Source organism: Pipistrellus kuhlii, unplaced genomic scaffold (genome assembly GCF_014108245.1).
Source record: "Pipistrellus kuhlii isolate mPipKuh1 unplaced genomic scaffold, mPipKuh1.p scaffold_m20_p_3, whole genome shotgun sequence".
Taxonomy (NCBI): Eukaryota; Metazoa; Chordata; class Mammalia; order Chiroptera; family Vespertilionidae; genus Pipistrellus; species Pipistrellus kuhlii.
Genome location: NW_023425529.1, coordinates 48926125 through 48947442, shown reverse-complemented (window position 1 = coordinate 48947442; position 21318 = coordinate 48926125). Strand labels below are relative to the sequence as shown.

Sequence of the window (21318 nt, the reverse complement as noted above, 5' to 3'; positions counted from 1 at the left end):
CCCTCTGGTGGTTAGAACCATTTCCATTTAATTTTTATACCAAGAACAGCCAGTGTGACTTGAGCTGCCTATATAATACAAGGCTGTGATTGTAGAAAAGGCTTGGCCTTTATTCTTTTTTTAAAACAAAAGCTAAAACAATTTAATTAAAAAATACCCTCTTCTATAAGAGAATGCTTCCTCCCCGAGATTTATCTTCTCTGATATTTAAGGGGAAAATTAAAGCCCATTTCCCCTTTGATTATATTTCTCTTTACTCTTATCCAAGGATATAATTCAATTGCACATCAGCTGCCCCTCTGACAAAGAGGAAGAAAAATCCACAAAGGATGTCTCTGAAAAGGAAGACAAGGACAAAAACAAAGAAAAGGTTCCAAGGAAGATGCTGTCTAGAGGTGACGACTTTCTCTCTTTCTTAATCTGTTCTTGGGCCTGGCTCTTCAGTGCCCTTTACTTCCTTGAAGTCTGGCCCAACAGTTCATTTTGTCCTGTGGACTTCATGGTTGCTTGAGAAGGTACCTAACAAGGTAACTTTCTTTGCTGCTTTATCCAACCTTGTCTTAGTGGTTCATGTCATTACCACAGAGAGCTACTTCATTAGTATCAGTGCTACCCATAGGAAGACATTGTATTAGTCAGTTTCTGATTTTATATTTGCTCTGGAATAAACAGTGACATGGATTATCACTGGTTGCAGCTCCTCCAGATACCTTTCATATTTTGGAATGATTGAAGTAATTATTTTTAGCAGTGCAGATTTGCGTATTATTTTATTATTAAGTTCTTTTTGGCTTTAAACTCTTGGGCTGATAGCAAAAAGACATGGTCCATAAAATGATAGTTGAGAGGAAAAAAGCAACCGTGGAATTAAATTGTTATAAACAAAAAAATCATATAAATAATCAATATTTGAGCATATTTGCTGAGATTATGGAAAATTCAGTCTTGACTGCTCTTGCCTGGACCTTATTTTCCTTAACTACAATAGAATAAAAACAGCTTTGTTTTGGTGAGGGCATTCAGTAAATACTGAGGGTAAGGTGGCTTTTCACTGTAATCCTGATGCAACACTATGACTCAGATTCTACCTTCTATAATTGTCATGAGGAAATGGGGGTGGGGGGGCGGGGAGAGGCGCGCACCTGGCAAATCAAAGTCATTCTGGTTTTTAAGCTAAAACACCTAAAGTTTGATTCTACTTTCCTGTTCTCGTCTCTCCTGATCAGGTTGTTGTATAATATTATGCTTGGGATTAGATATTATGCAAGGCAATTTCATTTATTTTAAATTTATTTTGTTGTGGTGGTTTTAGACTCCAGCCAAGAATATACGGACTCCACTGGAATAGACCTACATGAATTTCTTATAAACACACTGAAAAAGAACCCAAGGTAATAACATGATTTGATGAAAGGGGCAAAGGGGCCAGCAGCCAGAAGGATACCCCAAAGGCCAGGTAGCTTCAGAAATTTTCCATTAGAATCTAAGGATACCTATCCCCCTGCCACCATTTCTCTTCAGTATAGTTTTGTATTCTGTGAGGGATTCAGAATATCGTCATATTGAGGTTTCTCCTTTCAGAAGAGTAGATAAAAATTCTGTGGAAGAAGAATGCAGAGACAAAAAAATATGAAGGCTTGGGAGTACAATTAAAAAGCACAGAAGAAAATAATAATTGATTGTACGTAAATTAAATCATAATAGTTTTAAAAGTCTATAAAAATCATATAGAATGTTGAATAATAATTAGATGAATAAGTGTAAACTATGTGTTTATATAAATATGACTGCCAACAGAATTAGATTTCTGATAAGTATAACAAAGCACATGGTTAGCAGGATATGCAAAATGCATATTCAGTTTTCCTTTTTTCTTTTTTTTTCTTTTTTAATAATTTTTTATTGTTGAAAGTATTACATAGCTCCCCTTTTTTCCCCTATTGTCCCACTCCAGCCCGCCCGTTCCCACTCCCTTGCCCCAGACCTCAGCACCTATTGGCTGTGTCCATGGGTTATGCATATATGCATACATGGTCTTTGGTTGATTACCTCCCACCCACCTACCCTCTCCAGCCTTCCCTCTGAGATTCCACACTGTTAATTATTTTTCTTTTTTATTGATTTTAGAGAGGACAGGAGAGGGAAAGAGAGAGAAATATCAATGGTGAGAGAGAACCATTTATTGGCTGCCTTCTGCACACCCCCTGCTGGGGGTCGAGCCCACAACCCAGGCATGTGCCCTTGGTTGGAATCGAACCTGGGACCCTTCAGTCCGCAGGCCAACGCTCTATCCACTGAGCCAAACCAGCTAGGACTATTTTTCTTTTTTAAAGTAACATAAGAAAAGTCAGTGAGGTTCAATAGCCATTGGCATTTTGGTCCATTATTGGGATTTGGATCTCTTTGTCCCGTCAGCTTTTATAGTGAGCAGATTGTGTTCTCAGTCTTTGCTTTGCTTACCTATGGGAGGCTGCTTTTTATTTTGTTTTTATCTTCTAAACAGGGACAGAATGATGCTGCTAAAATTAGAACAGGAGATTCTGGAATTTATTAATGACAACAAGTAAGTTATTTGAATGAAATACAAATTTAGAAGTGGGAGCATCACCAAAAGAAACTTAGGTACAATTTCAGGATATCCCTCTTTCATTTTTCTCTTAAAGTCTGTATTTTGATGTAATTATTCAGTGGAAACCAAAAGGAGTTGGGGGGGAGTAATCAGTATATATTAAAAAGTATTTGTGTGAGAACCAAGTGAGGTATTTAAGTTATTGCATAAAATTTAGTTGAAAAAATGTATATAATTTCAGCAGCTAGCCCTTGTCCCATATTTTATTATTATTAAATTTCTCCTTTTTTTGTAGACTATCATCCAGGTGGATTTAAGGAGTAGTCTTAATGTGTGTAGTGGGTCTATAAAATACTATTGATAAAGAAACTGAGAGAACCTTGTTGGTTCCCATTGAATAAATATCTTTCTTATAATATGTCTGTTTCTCCTAAGAAATTCCCCATTTTAGACACTTTTAAGGAAAACTACAATTGGCTGTTATTTATCTTTATTTTGTTCCCTTCCCTCCCCCGGTTTTCCCTTCAGTAACCAGTTCAAGAAGTTCCCTCAGATGACCTCATATCACCGGATGCTATTACACCGGGTAGCTGCCTATTTTGGGATGGACCACAATGTTGATCAAACTGGAAAAGCTGTTATTATCAACAAAACCAGTAACACAAGAATGTAAGGGCGGAAACCACAGATTGGGAAGACTTTCCTGGGATAGCTTCTGGGGTGGAAGAGAAAGGTTATAGAATCAATCTGTCTTTCTGGGGAAGAGAGGGGATGTGGGAGTGGGAGGCTATATTATCAATTCCTCCTCTTTTCTCACTCCGGTGAGGTGTTGGATATAGATTCTAGAGGCACTGATATTTTATGAAGACTGGCCCCGGCCTCTCTTCACCTTTGCTGATAGGAGAGATATAACTTTGGAGGAAGACAAGTTGTAGATGTATAAAGAACAGACCCTGAGGACTTCATTACGCCTTATGTGACTTTTTGAATGCCTGACTCCAGAAATCCACCTGATGAGAGTTATGGAATTTAAGAGACCTGTACTAGGAGGTATGCTTCCTAACAAAAAGGTTTTTCCTCCCTTCCTTCCACATTGTTCTCCCAATCCCAGCCCTGAACAGAGGTTCTCAGAACATATAAAGGATGAGAAGAATACAGAATTTCAACAGAGATTCATTCTCAAGAGAGATGATGCCAGTATGGACCGAGATGATAACCAGGTAAAGAATGGAAAGGGGTGGGTGTAGAGAGAGATTGCAGTAAGAGAAACTGGGAGGGCAGAAGAATTTTTGTGGGATAGAGAAAACTTGAAATATGGAAAAATGTATTGAGCTATATTGAGTTGGCTTTGGCTTCATTTTGGGGGTTGACACTTTGCTGAGCTGAATGCCACCCATTAGCCCAGAGAGACATGGTGCTGAGGTTTGCTGGGTTTTCTTATTTGTCCTGGAATCCCTGACTTCTAATTGCACATCTTTTAGGGACAAAGCAAGGTCCCTCCCTGCTTCTGCCTTGATTCAGTTGATGATTTCATTCTTTTTTTCTTTAATAGTTAGGGATATTTCTTTGGGAACCACTCAAAGCTACTTTATCCCACTTACACTCTTATCCTAGTTCAGGACTAGCCTTGAACTGGCAAACTTGTGATCTGATTTACCCACTTTTAAAGGTGTTTCTGATCCTTTTCTGCAAATTCTTTTCCTAAGTCCTTCCACCAAGGTGAGTGAGTTAATTTGGCTTCTGATGTTGGGAGCCTCAGACAATATCCCCTTTTTTATCCACTCCTGTAGGAATGAGAAGTGAACAATCTGCCCCATCCTTTCCTTTATGGGCTTGGCTTTTCCTCTGACTTTGAGCTCACCCTTTAGATAGCAAGTGATTATTTGTGGGTTAGTTTTCTAACCACATGTAGAGTTTAGATCCAGCCTATTTCTGCTTGACCTCCAAAGGAGGTTAGGTGGAGAACCAAGATTAAGGTTTAAAGAGCATGGTTGGGTAATGCCAATATGGATCTTGCTAATTAAAGATAACTATAGTAATATCTTACCTCTAGAGTCCAAATTAGTTTCCATAAGATATTGTATCATCTTGAGACCAGGACTTTCCTGCTTGTTACTTGAGTATTTGAGGGAATCTTTTGAGAAAAGTACCATTATCTGTTGTGGACAAACATGCTGGGTCTGATTGAAAGCAATGAAATATACAAAAAGATAAACAAAATTTAAAAAACAAGAAAGAGCCTTTCCATCCTGATGCCCTTCTCTCCATTTTCCTAAAACCTTTTTTTCTGTGGATCAGGAATTATTCAGGCCTCAAGGCACATGAGTGGAATTTGTCCCTATTTTATCTCTCAGCTTCAGGCTTGATTCACAATAGTTAGGCTCTATGCACTTTCTGTCTGTATACTAATAATAAACACTGTAATTGCTATTCTATTGAGTGTTTTTCCTGAACTAGATTCTGTTCCTAACACATATACATTATCTTTTAATCTTCATACCCCAGTGTAGATGGGGGTTATTAGCCCCACTTTAAATCTAAGAAAACTGAGGCTAAGAGATGTTATTTGCCTGAAATGACATTACTCAGAGGTGGCAGAGCTGAGATCCTGCCTGACCTCAAAGCCCATTATATACTTTCTACTCTGCCACTGGTTTACTAGTACTAGGGGCTGAAGACAATATAGTGCCATAAAGTCCTGTGTCTTCTTGGAATGGGATTGTAAAAAGGTATGTAGTAGAATTTAGGTTCTTCAGACTAGTGAGAACTAAATCTAGTCAAAAGTTGATACTCCTGAAGGCATGCCTACCTCTGGAGATTGGTGAAGGTGGGGAGAGTCAGCCTAGAGCAACAGTCTTCTTGGTTGTTTCATCTAAAGTTTCCAAAGCCTCTGAATTGAAGGTCAGAATCTTATAACCTGACGACATTCATTTGATGGGTTACCTCCCTCAGAACTCCTTGCCTTCAAGACAAGGGAAAGGACACTCTATAGCACCCTACCCAAGATAGTGCTCATAACTCACAAGCCAAGAGAGGAAAAGACAGTGTGGGAAAGTTGGGTGATAGACAGCCAGAGGTGGTGATCTGCTCAGCCATCCCTTTAGTCACCTCACTACATTTCTCAGAGAATATAAGGTTCCCTATTCGCCATTTTCTTTTCCCTTTCTATCGCTCTTTCTCCCCTCCTTCCACCTTATCTTATCTGTTCCTTTCTCTGCCCATCCTTCTTTCTGTTCTCTTTGCCCTTTCTTTCTCTTTACCTCATTGTGTTGCTCTCTTCTCTATTTTTGTAGTTTCTCTCTCTCCCTCCCTCCAGGAGTTACAGTTAAGATGAGAAAAAATTCTTAAGCATTGAGTTTAGCTTTACCCTTGGGATTTTGTTTCCAAAACTCTCTTTGTTGAGCTGTGTACAACTTGGATCTTCAGGACATGACATTCATTAGTGACTAAAGAAGGGATAATATCAGGTGTTAGATCTGTAAAACTCTTCTTTACATTCAGCTCTGCTAATTACATGTTTCTTCTCCTTCTCTAGCTTCCTCCTATCCCTTGTTTTCCCTCAGAATAATGTTATTTATTCCCTCAACAATTCTCTTGATTCTTACTGATTGGAGAGTACGTGAATACTATAAGGAAGCAACCCAATCCTTATAAATAGTTTGTTGTTCTTGATATTCTGGGGGTGGGGGTGGGGAGATGGAGAGGCCCCCAACCATCCAGAAAACCTGATCTCTCAAACTGCATGGTCAGATGTACCCAGTGAAACCTGTCCAACACTGGAAATTTTAGTGCACCCCCCCTTTTTTTTATGGCAACTATAAACTCTCCCGGTTTCTCTTCCTTGCTGGTGTGCAGTGAGCTTGCAGTACGAGGAGAACTTAACTAGCTTAATTCTGCTCATCGATCTAGATCAGAGTTCCATTGCAGGATGGAAGGAGGAGCAAGTCAATAGAAGAGAGAGAGGAGGAATATCAAAGGGTCCGAGAGAGAATATTTGCCCGAGAGGTAAGTGTAGCTTCTGAGAGTTGTCAGCCCATAGCTTTAGCTCTTAATCTTTGGAACTGTGAATGGAATGAACCCTCCATAAATGTGTTGTTGTTGTTGCTTTTTAACCAAAATCAGCCAGCCCCAGATTTGATCTCTAAAATTAAATGTGACTTGTTAAGAAGCTGCAGAGTTTTATTTGTATTATTTTTTAATGCATTCTGCTGTATGGCATATAAAGAGAACAAATGGAGTGGCTGAATTTGGTGGATATGATTAGACTGAAAATAGAAATGGTTTTGGCAAGGCTTATGGAAGGGCTTTGAATCTTGCCTGTCAAACCCTCCTCCCACTTACCCTCTTTCACTTCCACTATCCATTTTAGGCATCTTTGCTTCTAAGTGGAAGACTTAGTGTCCACACAGCCTGTACATTTTATCTTGTTTGGCCAGCCTCATTTTTAGGATATGTTGGTGATTGTTAGAGCACAGATCTGGCATCATTCGCTGAGCTCCACATTCCATATTCACAAAAGGTACCACTCACTAGTCCCTCCAGTCTCTACCTGAACAGAAAGTTTCTTTCTTCCTATATATCTTAACTTGCTTCTTAGAATAGGACTGGCTCTTTGGGCCAAAAGCCAGCATGAATCATTTTAGGCAACTTTATTCTTAAGAGTTGTAAGCCAAATCAAATATACTTGATACCCCTGTATCTGGTGACCTTTGCCTACCAGACTGAAGAGAAATGTAGCAGAAATTCAGGAAAGGCCATAGATAGGGAAGAGGGGAACAAATCTACAGAAAATGTAGGATCCAGTTAGCAGCACCATCTTACAATCAAATTAGCAAACAAAAGAGGAAGAACCAGCCTCCCTTCATTGTCAAAACATAGCCAGTTATAATCAAGATACTTAGATAGACACTACTCTCCTCCCATTTTCCTACTCTCCCCTCTGTCAAGAATACTCACACACACACACACACACACACACACACACATCTTTTCATCACCTAGCTCAGAAAAATATTGTCTCCAACTTTAAAAAAACTGAACTCCTCTATGAACTTGTTCCATTGTCCCAGGACACCCAAATGTTTGAAGGATCCTCTTCACTGGGGACAGATATATGATAAATTTTCTGGCCAAAGCTCCCAAAAGAAGAAATCTTCTTATCTTCTGTTACATAGACTTCCATTTTGAGTCAGAAAAATCTGTCCTCCAATTATCCAACCAGGATAATTGGATAATCCTCAAAGAGGATTCTCTAACCTTTACCTGCAAACCAATTGGGTGGAATGAAAAGAGATCATTTGTACATGACTGTAGCTGGTAGTGACCCTAAATTGTGACAGAGCAGGTTAGGGAATGATAATAGCAAACATTTATATAGTTTTTACACTCTTAGCACTTTGCCGAAATTATTTAATCCTCATACTAGGTTATGTTATTTTCCTCATTTTATAAATGTGGGACTGAGGCAGAGAGAGGTTAAGTAACCTAAGGTCACACCACTAGTTAGTAAAAGAGCTGGTGTTTTAATTCAGGTGGTCTGGCTCAAGTCCATGCTCTTAACCCCTAAAGTAAACTACCTCTCAATAGTTTGCTTTGCTCTGAGCTCTTTAGATTAAGAAGTACCAGTGACATCATAGCATAGCAGTCTGTAATGTGGACCTCTGCTTCACTGACACATGGAAAATGACTGTCCTACCATGACAGTATATTAGCTATTCTGAAAGTACAAGAAACTTTTAACAGGGTATTGAGGCTTATTATGAACAACACTGGAATATGTCTACTTACATATTCCATATGAACTACACTGGAATGTCTACCTCCCTTGCAGATTTATCACTTTCATTTCAGCACTTACTACATCTTACTGTGGGTAGAGGCATCAGGATCTCAGAAGGTGTAGACAAAAATGGCCAAAGTCCACCATATTCCAAAGATTCCCATTTGGAGAGGAACCTGGCCAGTCAAAGGGAGATGATTAAGGATGGAATTGAGGAAAAGACAGGCCAAAAAAGAGAGAAGTGGCAAGAAGGGTGTTTGGATGGAAATGCTGATGCTGCAGTCTTCTCTGGAGCCTGAGCTGTGTATTGGGAAAACTGCCCCATACAGGCTCTGCTCTGTGTGGAGTCCACTCCGCTCAGTACTCTTGGTACCTTTTTCTAAGGGTTGGGAGTCCACTATAAAGCTTACTTCACTCAGCTCAGTGCCTTTGTCAGTAAATATCCCCAAAAGGAATGTTTCAGGCTTTTAATTTTTTCATTTTTCTAAGCTTTAAAAAGTACCTCCTTCCCCAATTTCTTATTTTCATTGTGTCTCAGGTCAAAATGTCTTTCATTTTGGCCAGAGTAGAGGACAGAAATGAAATAATTATTGAGGATGATTTAAAAAAAAAAAAAAAAACACCGAAATTTCTTTCTCTTGTCTCACTTTTCCTTTCTTTGAACACATTCTTTAGGACAAGCACACCAATTATTATGCTCACTTTACCTCTAGAGAGAATAAATTTAGAGCTTAAAAGGGAAATAATAGTTAGGTTAATACTTTCCTCTTCCTCCTTTCCATACTCCTACCTTTATCAACCTCTCTTTTTAAACACTCTGGGAAGGCTAAAAATGCTCAATGCTCTTACCCATTAAAGATGAGAAGTCAGATTGGGTGTGTGGGTGTGGGTCATCCTGTCCCTGCTCCCTCTCTCCCTGTTGGGGGGTGAGCTTGGTTTGAGGACCTTGGGTATTCATAGCATCATGGACACCCTTTTCGGTTATGCCATGCTGTTTTCTTATAAGTTATTTTCCGTTTTCTCCCCCTCACCTAGACTGGCCAGAACGGATATCTAAATGACATCAGGTTAGTACCACTTAGCATGTTCTCTGCTTCTCATTGAGCTTTTCAGTGAGGTTAATATAATCCTGTAATGATGCTTTTCTTTGATGTTAACCAACAGACTCTCCAAAGAAGCCTTTTCTTCTAGCTCTCACAAGAGAAGGCAGATTTTTAGGTACTTCTGTGTAATCTTTTATCTTTCCTTGTTTTTGTTTTTTTTTAATTTGTTTGTTTGTTTTGTTTTGCTTTGTTTTGTTTTGCTGTAATCTTTTCAGCGGAGTGAGTTTGCTCCATGCATGGCTGCTTGTGGAATAATTCAGTTTGTGGTTTTTGCAACATTGGATATTTGTCCCCATTAAAAAAAAAACACATACACACGGCTTTTGCTCAATTACTTTATTTTTATTGTTGCTGATTTCATTTTAAGTCCTGGATAGGTGGTGAAGGGAACCAAATAGTAATATGGGATAGGTACTGTTTCTTCCCAGAAATTGCTGGAATTGGGCATTTTTGGAGGAGTTCAACATATTAAGGTAAAAGAATGGATGTCTTTTAAGCTACCTTTTCTGAATCTGTGGAAAGATATGAAGAGCTTATCCCTGACCCAGCATAGGGAATGTTTTGTATCTTTAAGAAAGAATAGTACTAACACATACAAATACCTCTGTCTATGAGTTCTGTCTTTGGAACAATGTGTAATGGGTAAGATGATCCACTTCTGAGGCCCAAGGACCTCAGAAAGAACTGTCTGCCTTAGGAGGTCATGTCCTTTATGTTATTGTTTATGACTTGTTCTTAATTGTTGGCAAAAGCTGCTGTACTAATTTCTCCAGTATCTAATATTCTCCATTTTCCACAAAGCAGTCATGAGAACCTTTTATTTCAGTCTCTCCATTCCACCCCAGCAGATTACTAAAGGTGGTGATGAGAGAAGAGCTACTTTAGGACCCTGTCTTATCACCAACTCATTTTAAATATATTCTTCCCATTTACCGTAGAAAAACTATAGAGCACAATATTTAATACCAGAATTCAGGTCTAATCCTTTCCAAAGGGCTTCTGTCTTTTTTTAATCTTTAGCTTGATAAGACCTTACTAACTCAGATTAGTTAGAGCTCTCATCCCCAGTACTTCAGTTGTCCCTTCTGTGTTATCCTTTCTAAAGTTAGTTAAGCCATCTGGAGGTTGGGATAGAGAGATTTTCCATTCTTGGGTTGAAGGATTTATCTCCCTTTCCATATCTTTAAACTTTTTTTTCTAGGCTATCCCACCCTTATGTCCATATGAAAGCCCCAGGCAAAAGGACTCTGCATTTGTGGTGGTGGTCGAGATAGAGTCCCCTTTAAAAAAAAAAAAAAAAAAAAAAAAAAAAAAAAAAAAAAAAAGTTCCTGTTCCATATTGTACACTTCAGTTAGAATTCATGCCAGAATACCTATAATAAAGAGGAGTTTTAAACTTCTATTTGTGACTTCGTGCACAATGCTTGACAGTTGCTAAAGTACACTAGCTGATTCAGTTCTCTCACTGATTTGATAAACTGGCTTACATGAAAGAAAACAAAAGCAGAGACATTTAAGTGACCAACTCATGTTTTCATGGCTACTAGTGGCAAAACTGGGACTGACTCTTTGTCCAGTGTACTTTTCATCATACCACATCAGCTTTCTACAAGCATCACTCCTTCCTGTCTGAGTATTGTTCCGTTCAGAGTCCTAATTCAGACTTACTGCTAAGGATGATGCCCTTATTAATGCTGCAGAGCATCTGACTATGTCAGCTATGCCGGTAACTAGAGTCCCTGCACACAGAATTCATGCACGGGGAGAGTCCCTAGGCCTGGCCGGCAGTCAGGGCCCATCAGGTTCCCCACCTCCCAACCTCCTCCTTCCCTCACTCCCTCAGAGTCCCACCGCCACTGCTGGTTGCCTGTCCTGTTCCACACTGCTCCCTTGTGGTCAGTGCATGCCATAGGAACAATTTGCATATTAGCCTTTTATTATATAGGATAGCTTGAAGGATCTAGTTAGCAGGTGCAGCCTTCTCCTCTCCAGATCTCCTTTATGCTGCTGCTTTCCATACTGAGTTCTGGTTAAAAATCTAATAGGTCATTTAAATGCAGCTCCATGAACTCTTAAGGGGTACTTCATTCTCTGTTTGGGTACTAGTTCAGAACTCTAATCATTAGAAGCTGATCTTCTCTAACTGTTTTATAGCTTTATTCCCAAGTTTGTGAAATACCAGATTTCCTCATCCACAATTGGCAATAACTATGGCAGCTTCCCAATCCTTTGAAAGATTCTATTCCATTGATAAATAAGCCACAATGAGGGTTACTGATATTTTTGCTACCTCTTCTACAAACTTATCTTCCCACTTCCCACATACAATAAACTTTTCACAGCACTGAATCTACTTGTAAAAATGAAATCAGCTCTGATTTCACAGGAGTATAAAGTGTGAATTTTCTCTGTTCTTCACCCTTATCTTTCTAACACACAACCCAGTCCAATGCTCAGAATTGCGTTTGGTAGTTTTCCCTCACTGCCTTATTTTTAGTAAAGTGGAAAGACTTGACTAGAGGTTGTGTGTAGTCGTAGGAAAGGAAAACTTATCTCTTTTCTAACCAAGACTCAACTTAGATTCTTTAACTTTCAGGTTAGTCAGAAGATGATCAGATGAGCCACATTTTGAGAACGTGGCCATCACTATCTTGGGGGAGGGAACTGGATGAGTACAGAAGTGCTGCCACTTTGGCTCAAGCTTCCCAGAGCGTTTGGTTTAAAGTTGACTCATTCACTGTCTTTTGGTAGAAAAAGTAAGTGGCACAATTGTTCTAATAGGGAGTACTGTGTTTGATTTAGATATAAAAGGCCATTAGGACTTTTGCAAAATTTAAGCTCTAATGTCTAATAAGCAGCCTCATCCATTGCTACTGCTGTATCCCATTACCCCCAAAAACACACACATCTTTATTGAGTCCTCTCAGTAGACTTGCCTTTGTCCATTAAGATGGAGCTATCGGTTCTCACTTGAGGTCTGGAGATTCCCTGGTTTATACTTCTTTCTTTTTTCCCATTCCACTTTGACATCCCCAAGAAAAAGGGATAAAGTTTTGGAGAACAAGGCATATTTTCTAGCCCTCTATTCTAATGATATAGAATAGTTTTGAGGTCTTTATAAATCTACTTGGAATTCAGAGAAGAATTAGTATGTCACTAACCCGCTGTGCCTGTGTGTTGTTAGCCCACCATGACTGGCTTAGCTAAACAACTAAAAATAGTGATTCAGGCAAATATTTTGCCCATCTTCTCTAAAGTACCTTTGGAGCAGATAGTCTATAAAGAAAGTTATTGTCTTTAATATTATCCCCTTGAGGAAAATACCTTTCATCCTAGCCGGTTTCCTCAGTGGTTAGTGCATTGACCCAAAGACTGAAAGGTCTTGGGTTCAATTCCCATTAGGGGCACGTATCTTGGTTGTAGGCTCAACCCCCAGCCCTGATCAGGGCGCATGTGGGAGGCAAACAATCGATGTGTCTTTCTCATGTCAATGTTTTTCTGCCTCTCCCCCTCCCTTCCAATCTCCAAAAATCAATGAAGAAAGAAAAATACCTTTCTAGCCGAAACCGGTTTGGCTCAATGGATAGAGCGTCGACTTGGGAACTGAAAGGTTCCGGGCTCAATTCCGGTCAAGGCATGTACCTTGGTTGCGGGCATATCCCCAGTAGGGGGTGTGCAAGAGGCAGCTGACCGATGACTCTCTCTCATCGATGTTTCTAACTCTCTATCTCTCTCCCTTCCTCTCTGTACAAAATCAATAAAATATATTTTAAAAAAAGAAAAGAAAAGAAAATACCTTTCTATATTAGAATAACTATAAACCTGGTATCTTTGAAACTAAAAGGATTGCCTTAGGTAGAATGATGGTGAAAAGGATGGAGCTCAAGCTACTATGAGTTTTGCTCAATTGCTTCCTAATATACATCCCAAAATCTTTGTAATTGTTGTCATTTGATTTCCTTAGGTTATTAGTTGTTGGGAATGGGAGATGTGAAAGGAAAACCCCTCATTCTTGGTTGCTTATGGATTAAGAAGTGGTAAGAGCTCAACAAGACTTAGAACTTTCAGTCCAACCCTATGTATCTTGAGTATAGCACTTTATAGACACAAGCAGCAATTATAGCATCGGGATAACCTGATGTTTCTAGAGCAAAATAAGAGAGGATGAATCCCTTTTCTCCATAGCCTTTCACCTTGCCTAGGGCAGCAGGGTTATTTACATGGAGGTTATTTACATGCCATCCTGGGTCCCAAGAGCATATTTGCTTGATCATGCCAAAGACTTCAGTCCTTAGAGATCCTGGATTCAATAGTTCCCAAATGCCAACACAGAACTTCCACAAAACAGGTTAGGTCAATTCCAGACTATCAGACTGAGTTTTCCAGAGTGCCCCTTTAGTCCACTATACTCTTCCCACCCCAGAAACAGTGATCATAAGAAACACCTCTGCCCGGCTGGCATGGTTTGGTGGTTGAACATTGACCTATGAACCAGGAGGTCACGGTTTGATTTCTGGTCAGGGCACATACCCATATTGCAAGCTCGATCCCCAGTGGTAGGCATGAAGAAGGCAGCGATCAATTATTCTCTCTCATCATTGGTGTTTCTACCTCTCCCTCTTATTTTCTCCCTAAAATCAGTTTAATTTTTTTTTAAACGCCCCCTAGCCAGTTTGGCTCAGTAGACAGAGCATCAGCCCACAAACTGAAGGGTTCTGGGTTTAATAATGGCTAACGGCATATACCTCGGTTGCAGGCTCGATCCCCAGCCCTCATTGGGCACATGCAGGAAGCAATCAATCCATGTGTCTCTCTCACATCAATGTTTCTCTCTGTCCTTTCCCTTCCCTTCCACTCTCTAAAAATCAATGGAAAAAAATTCCTCAGGTGAGGATTAACAAAAAGGAAAGAAACATCCCTGCTGTCTTAGACACATTATATGGAAGACCTGTTATGGGATCTATCCATGTCATTAGCTCCTCCTGCCTTCTAGCACTGATAACTTCTAGGAGTCCTTTTGTTTTAAGAACTCCCAGAAAGAAATGGTACCCCTCTGCTCCCCACTATTTCCTGCATGTCTGGGGTCCTGCAGTGGGGAGCTGGGGGAAGAGACCACAGCCAATCTCAGCATCATGTGTGTGGTTCCCACCCACCTCTGGTCTGTTGTATTGAGTTGCTAGTGCGCTGTCTTCCAGCTGTGCCCCCATGCTCTTTGTTAATATACCGGGTATTGTTCTGTCTGCTCTCATCAACTCTTGGTGGGCCAGCCAACTAACAAAAAGTCAGTGTCCATCCTCTACCCAACCTCACCCCTTCTTTGTTATTGAAAGAATAGAAATGAATTCTCTCCTAGCCCTTCTGCCGAAGTGGTAGGTGGAGGGTGCTCTGACCACTGTGGTCTCTGCAGGGGGAACCGTGAGGGGCTAAGCCGCACCTCAAGCAGCCGCCAGAGCAGCACAGACAGCGAACTCAAATCCCTGGACCCACGGCCTTGGAGCAGCACAGACTCTGATGGCTCTGTTCGAAGCATGCGGCCCCCTGTCACCAAAGCCAGCAGTTTCAGCGGGATCTCTATCCTCACCCGGGGTGACAGCATTGGGAACAGTAAAGCTGGCAGTGCAGGAAGGATCTCCAGGCCAGGTACTACAGCTATCATGTTTTGCTTGTCGTTTGCAAAAAATCACATTGATACTTACTTTTTTTTTTTTTTTTTAATCTTTATTGTTTAAGTATTATATATGTCTCCTTTTCCCCCCATTGACCTCTCCCCAACCCTGATACTTTTAATAAAACACTTGTCCCAATATTGTGTCCTGGAAACCTAACACAGCCAGATAAGGGGAAATTTTTTTTTTTTTAATTAATCCATTGTCCTTTTGAGTACTCTCTGACTTTCTTTCAGACCTTTCCTAATTGGAGGGGGGGCAGGGGGGGAAACTGATTGGTTTAGATTAATTTATCTGATTTCTGATTGAGGTGGGACATCCCTATAAGCACAGGTTCAGGTCACATACTGAGATGTGGCCTCTGAGATTATAAGGAGGGTCTGTAGAGCAGAGGGAACCCTTAGAATTTAGTATTTGTAATTCATTGGTGGCAGCCAATAGGCTAGGACTTTGAGAGGTACTTCTGTGACTGCTTTCCTGGAGCTTGTCACTGAGAAAAGGAGCATGAGTTCCACCTGCCAGCCTTGTAGCCACCCTTTAGCTCTTCTCATCTGCTGTGAATCCTTCTCCAACTATTCCTGTTGTACTCTTAGCTGAGGGATATTTAGCTCTTTGTGCCCAGTGGAACTCTGTTCCACCATCCTCCTGCCTAAGAGGAATTATTTGAGAAAACCAAGATGGCAGCATAGATACTCACCTACACTTGCTGCATCTCACAACCACATGAAAACCACAACTAAATGGCAGATCTACCACCCAGAACCACAGGAAAGCTGGCTGAGTGGAAGTTCCACAACTAGAGAGGTGAATAAAATGCATGGAGAGTGGTATGAGTTGTGGAAAGTGTTGGCACCTGGATGTGCTGCTCTTTTAACCGGGAGGGAGATACAAGCTCCTCCTTACTCTGAACTCTAGTTCTGGGCAAGACTTTGGGAGGCCCAGGAACATATGGGGAGAAACTGGGTTGTCTGGCATCTGGATAGGAACTCGAGGGTGGCTTACTCTCAGTTGCTCTCAGTGATCATTGTTCCTGCATGGGGGTGCAGGACGCAGAGAACCAGGGACTTCTCTGGTTCAGGGCTGACTGGCAGCCATTGCTGTTTGCTCAGCCCTGGTGATTCCCAGAGATCCCGCCCCATCCAGTTTACAACCCCACCCAAGCTGTGTGCAGAGGCTTTTGTATATGAATGGCCTGTCCTTTCGCCTAAAACCTGTCAAACTGCAGCTGGGTCAGAGAGCCTCAGAGCTTCCACAAGAATGCCCAAGGCAGCAGCTGCCTTGCTTCACAGCTGGGCCTTGTCTGGGCACTTCCAAACCCTATACAACGAGGAGGAGTCTGCAGATGTCTCTGTAGCTCCTGCTGGGCGGCCCCAAACAGTGACCAGCCTTGCACCTCCTTGGAGATCCAAGAGCCAATATAAACAGTGGTCAGAGTGAGATGATACCGGATTACAGTTCTTCATATCCATAAGAGATACACTCAAGGGGCAGACTCAGTGAGCACCAAAGCCCAACTGAAGCAAGTCCTGCCCCATACAAGTGTTTTCTATGCAACAGATTTTCCAGTGTAGACAACAGCTTGTCATCACAGCCAATTGGCCTGGAGGTGAATTCCTCCCAGTGATACCAACAGCAATCAGGGGTTAACTACAAACAGCCCACAGAGGGGTGCATCAAGAATGACTACCTCAGGTGACTGAGGAGGCTGATCCACTGGGCCCTATAGGACACCAACCACACAAGGCCACTCTGTCAACTCAGGGAGACTTAGCAGCTACCCAGTACATAGAAACAAACACAGAGAAATGGATGAAAGCAAAATACTGGATATAGAGTTCAAAACCATAGTTATAAGGTTACTCAAGAATCTTCTAGAAACCTCTGAGAAATTTAGTGAGACCCTCAAAGATATGAAAAAGTACCAATTAGAAATTAAGCATACATTGACTGAAATAAAGAATAATATACAGAGGTCCAACAGCAGACTAGAGGATACCAAAAATCAAGTCAAAGATTTGAAATTCAAAGAAGCAAAAAAACACTCAACCAGCCGAAACCAGTTTGGCTCAGTAGATAGAGTGTCGGCCTGCAGACTGAAAGGTCCTGGGTTCGATTCCGGTCAAGGACATGTACCTTGGTTGCAGGCACATCCCAAGTGGGGGGTGTGCAAGAGGCAGCTGATCAATGTTTCTCTCATCGATATTTCTAACACACTGTTCCTCTCTTCTCCTCTCTGTAAAAAAATCAATAAAATATATATTTAAAAAAAAACACACACACACACAAAAAACACCCAACTGGAAAAGAAAAAAGAATCCAAAAAATCTGAAGATAGTGTAAGGAGCATATTGGACAATTTCAACCATACCAACATCAGAATTATGGGGGTGCCAAAAGAAGAGAGAGCAAGATATTGAAAACCTATTTGAAGAAATAATGTCAGAAAATTTCCCCTACCTGGTGAAAGAAATAGATTTACAAGTCTAGGAGGAGCAGAGAACCCCAAACAAGAGGAATCCAAAGAGGACCACACCAAGACACATCATAATTAAAATGCCAAGGGCAAAAGACAAAGAGAGAATCTTACAAGCAGCAAGAGAAAAACAGTTAGTTACCTACAAGGGAGTACCCATACGACTGTCAGCTGATTTCTCAACAGAAACTATTCAGGCCAGAAGGGAGTGGTAAGAAATATTCCAAGTGATGAACAGCAAGAACCTACATCCAAGATTACTCTACCCAGCAAAGCTATCATTTAGAATTGAAGGTCAGATAAATAAAGAGTTTCACAGACAAGAAAAAGCTAAAGGAGTTCATCACAGCCAAACCAGTATTATATGAAATGCTGAAGGGTATTCTCTAAGAAGAGGAAGAAAAAAGTAAAGATAAAAATTATGAACAACAAATACATATCTATCAACAAGTGAATCTAAAAATCAAGTGAATAAAAAATCTGATGAACAGAATAAACTGGTGAATATAATAGAATCAGGGGCACAGAAAGGTAGTGGACTGACAATTCTCACTGGGAAGGGGGTTTAGGAGGTGTGGAAAGAGATTGGACAAAAATCTTACACCTATGGATGAGGGCAGTGGTGGGGGGTAAGAGCATTGGGTGAGTTAGGAACAGGGTAGAGGGGTGGGAGAAGAACAACTGTAATTATCTAAATAATAATTTTTTTTAATGAATTACTTGATTCTCCTCCCAGAAGTTCTATAGGTCTTATTCTCAGAAGAGGTCAGTAGTGGTGAAGATTTTTGCCTCTGACTGTTGGGTCTCTGCTACCCTTCCTGATACCTCCTTTCTAGTTCCATTGCTTCTGCCTTTATACAGGCCTTTATCTTCTCTTATTTAATTATGACACTAGCCCTCAAGTTGGTTTTCTGTCCTCAGCCCTTTTTATAGGCAATTTACCAACCTGTAACATAGATCTAATCAAATTACTCCTCTTTAAAAACATTCATGTTTTTCCATTTCCTGCATAGTAAAATCTAAATTACTTATTACAGCATAACTTCCTGGCTCTATTTTGGCATCTCAATCTCATTTCAAGATATCTATCTTTCTCTGGCCCTCCAGCAATTTCTTGAATATGACTTTAGCTTTGTCTTCTCTCAGTCTTATAAGCCTTCTATTCATCCTTTAAAACTATCTGTCCTGCCACTTTCTCTTTAAACCCTTCCCTTTAGCCCTTCTATTGATTCCTCATCTTTGCTTTCATACAATTTTGTTTGTATCAGTGATGCATCAGTTATTCTTTTGAGATTGTAATCTTTGTGTGGGTGTTCACCTTTTGTCAGGAGATCCTGTGCTGTTTAAGGGCAAAGACTGTGTTCCCTTTATTTTAGTGTACTCAGTTCATTATACAATGCCTGACACATTCTATACAATAAAAGGTTAATATGCAAATTGACCGAACGGCGGAACTACCGGTCACTATGACATGCACTGACCACCAGGGGCAGATGCTTAAGGCAGAAGCTGCCCCTTGGTGGTCAGTGTGCTCCCACAGGGGGAGTGCCGCTCAGCCAGAAGCCAGGCTCATGGCTGACGAGCCCAGCAGTAGTGGCAGAAGCCTCTCCCTCCTCCAAGGCAGCACTAAGGATATCCGGGGAGCGGGCCTAAGCCATCAGTTGGACATTCCCCGAGAGCTCCCAGACTGAGAGGGTATAGGCTGGGCTAAGGGTCTCCCCCCTGAGTGCCCAAATTTCGTGCATCAGGCCTCTTGTAGTAGATATTCATTAAAAGTATTTTGTGTGAATGCATGCATGACTTGGAGAGCCTGGAAATGGGGAAAGCAGATAAAGGTTGCATTTGTATACACGGGCATGTGCTTGGAGAGGCAAGGCTGCCTTCTCAGCAACTTTTGTGAGATGCTGAAAGTTAAGAGGAAATCAAAGAGAAAACAAGTCTCTTAAAGGATTAGGAATCTGTACCTTCCCAGGAAATAAACATTTATGTTTCTAGATATCTAATCATGATATTCTAAGCACTTTGGGGGAGGTTGACTTAGCCTCACATTTTGTTTAATGCTAAAACCAAACATTGACAATCAAGGTAGTTACTGTCCCTAGAGAACAGAAATGTGCGAAGATGAGGACTCCCATCATCAGGACGGCTGAAATGCACCCGTGCTAATACATGTATCTTCCCAAGACAATTGGAGAAATGGACAGGAGAGTGAGGAGAACAGCAAAGAAAGACTAGAGCCCTGCAGATGGGCCCGCCAGGGGTGGTATGTTCATGACTTGCACTTACAAGTCTCCTCTTTGGTGGGTCTCCTCTTTGCCTTAGGTATGGCTCTAGGTGCCCCAGAAGTGTGCAACCAAGTCACCTCATCCCAGTCTGTCCGGAGCCTTCTCCCCTGTACTGCCCAGCAACAGCAGCAGCAACAGCAGCCGCAGCAGCTTCCTGCTCTCCCACCCACGTCTCAGCAACAGCCACCCTTGAATAATCACATGATCTCACAGGTGAGTCACTGCTCAGTGCCAGGCCCCCCTTTGCTCAGATTCAAGCAAGCTCTGGAAGTACAGTCATGTCTCTTGTGCTGTGGGTGGTAGGAATGATCTGTTTTTAGAGACATGCCACTCTCTTCCCCATTTCTCATTTGTTAGTTTTAGGGGAAGAAGAATAAGGATGAAGGTTTGGCCAAAGTGCTCTTCGTAGTGTCAGTCTGGGAGATTTTTGCTTTATATATTTCTTCCTCTTCCTCCTGAAAATTGTCAGTAGGATCTTTTACCCCATTTCTGATAAACCCCATCTCTCAGTATATCCTGTATAATTAACAAGATGATTTTGCTCAATATATCTATATATGGAGCTTAAAAAGACCATAGCTCCCACCATAGTCTGACTGAATGTACTCATGTGACTGTTGACCCATAAACATATATTTATGTGTTGGGGTTAGGGGAAAAGGAAATAACACTCAAGGCCCCTGCAATACCTATGCCATAGAGCACAAACCCTCCCCACCCCCACTCCCCCAATATTTTCTGTTTTCCATGCCATAAAAGAGCTCCTTTTCTTCTTTTGCTGGATATGTAGATGTTGGTACCAATTAGGGTATGAGTGAAGTTTTGCTTCTAGGGGGCCATCCAAGCCGTCAGCAAAAGAATTAAATCCTATTCTAAATGGAATCTCAGTATTCTAGGTTTAAAAGTCTCCTTAATAACTGAGGAGAGCTGCTCTTAGCTCTTATGAATAGAGCCCATGCTTTATCCCAAAGTGTTCAATGGTTGTCAGGAATCCCATGTCTGTACTCTGTTATGCTGTAGTTAAAATTCTTGTTACAAGCTCCCTTGTCTCTCTGTTTAGTTAGTCCAGCTTGACCTAAAATATATCCGTTTTATAGGTACAAGAAACAAGTTCCAAGCATTCATACCCCATAAAACTAGAGTGGAAAGACCCCAAAATGGCCCAGTACTACCCCATTCAAATACTGTAAAATGAAACTAAAATAAATAAACATGAAGATCTAGGAAACCCTACTTTGTGTTTTAATGTAACCCACATGCAGATCATTCTAGTCCTTCATATTAGTCCCTAAGTCAGTTTCTCTATAATCCTGACTTACTTTTAACACTATCTACCTCATTAAATCTCATCCTAATATATAAAAACCCTGGGTCTGTCATGACCGAAGGCTCAACCAACTAGAAGTCAGTCCTGCAGTCAGTGCTTGGTTGCCGTGGCGACCC

General features: G+C 41.0%; 1 protein-coding gene across 24 annotated transcripts in view; it reads left to right on the top strand.

Annotated features, from left to right (window-relative positions):
* The window catches only part of R3HDM2 (R3H domain containing 2), a 144073-nt gene that overhangs the window by 98751 nt on the left and 24004 nt on the right, over window positions 1-21318 (top strand). For 11 of the 24 annotated variants that reach the window (XM_036455968.2, XM_045588166.1, XM_045588159.1 and 8 more), the window contains 10 exons: window positions 269-395; window positions 1313-1391; window positions 2504-2563; window positions 3098-3238; window positions 3681-3789; window positions 6479-6574; window positions 9384-9415; window positions 9513-9566; window positions 14859-15091; window positions 19913-20088. In XM_036455968.2, the coding sequence (XP_036311861.1) occupies window positions 269-395; window positions 1313-1391; window positions 2504-2563; window positions 3098-3238; window positions 3681-3789; window positions 6479-6574; window positions 9384-9415; window positions 9513-9566; window positions 14859-15091; window positions 19913-20088 (1107 nt within the window). The remainder of the gene's footprint in view (window positions 1-268; window positions 396-1312; window positions 1392-2503; window positions 2564-3097; window positions 3239-3680; window positions 3790-6478; window positions 6575-9383; window positions 9416-9512; window positions 9567-14858; window positions 15092-19912; window positions 20089-21318) is intronic. The other 13 variants (XM_045588170.1, XM_045588162.1, XM_045588168.1 and 10 more) reach the window with 4 other exon arrangements.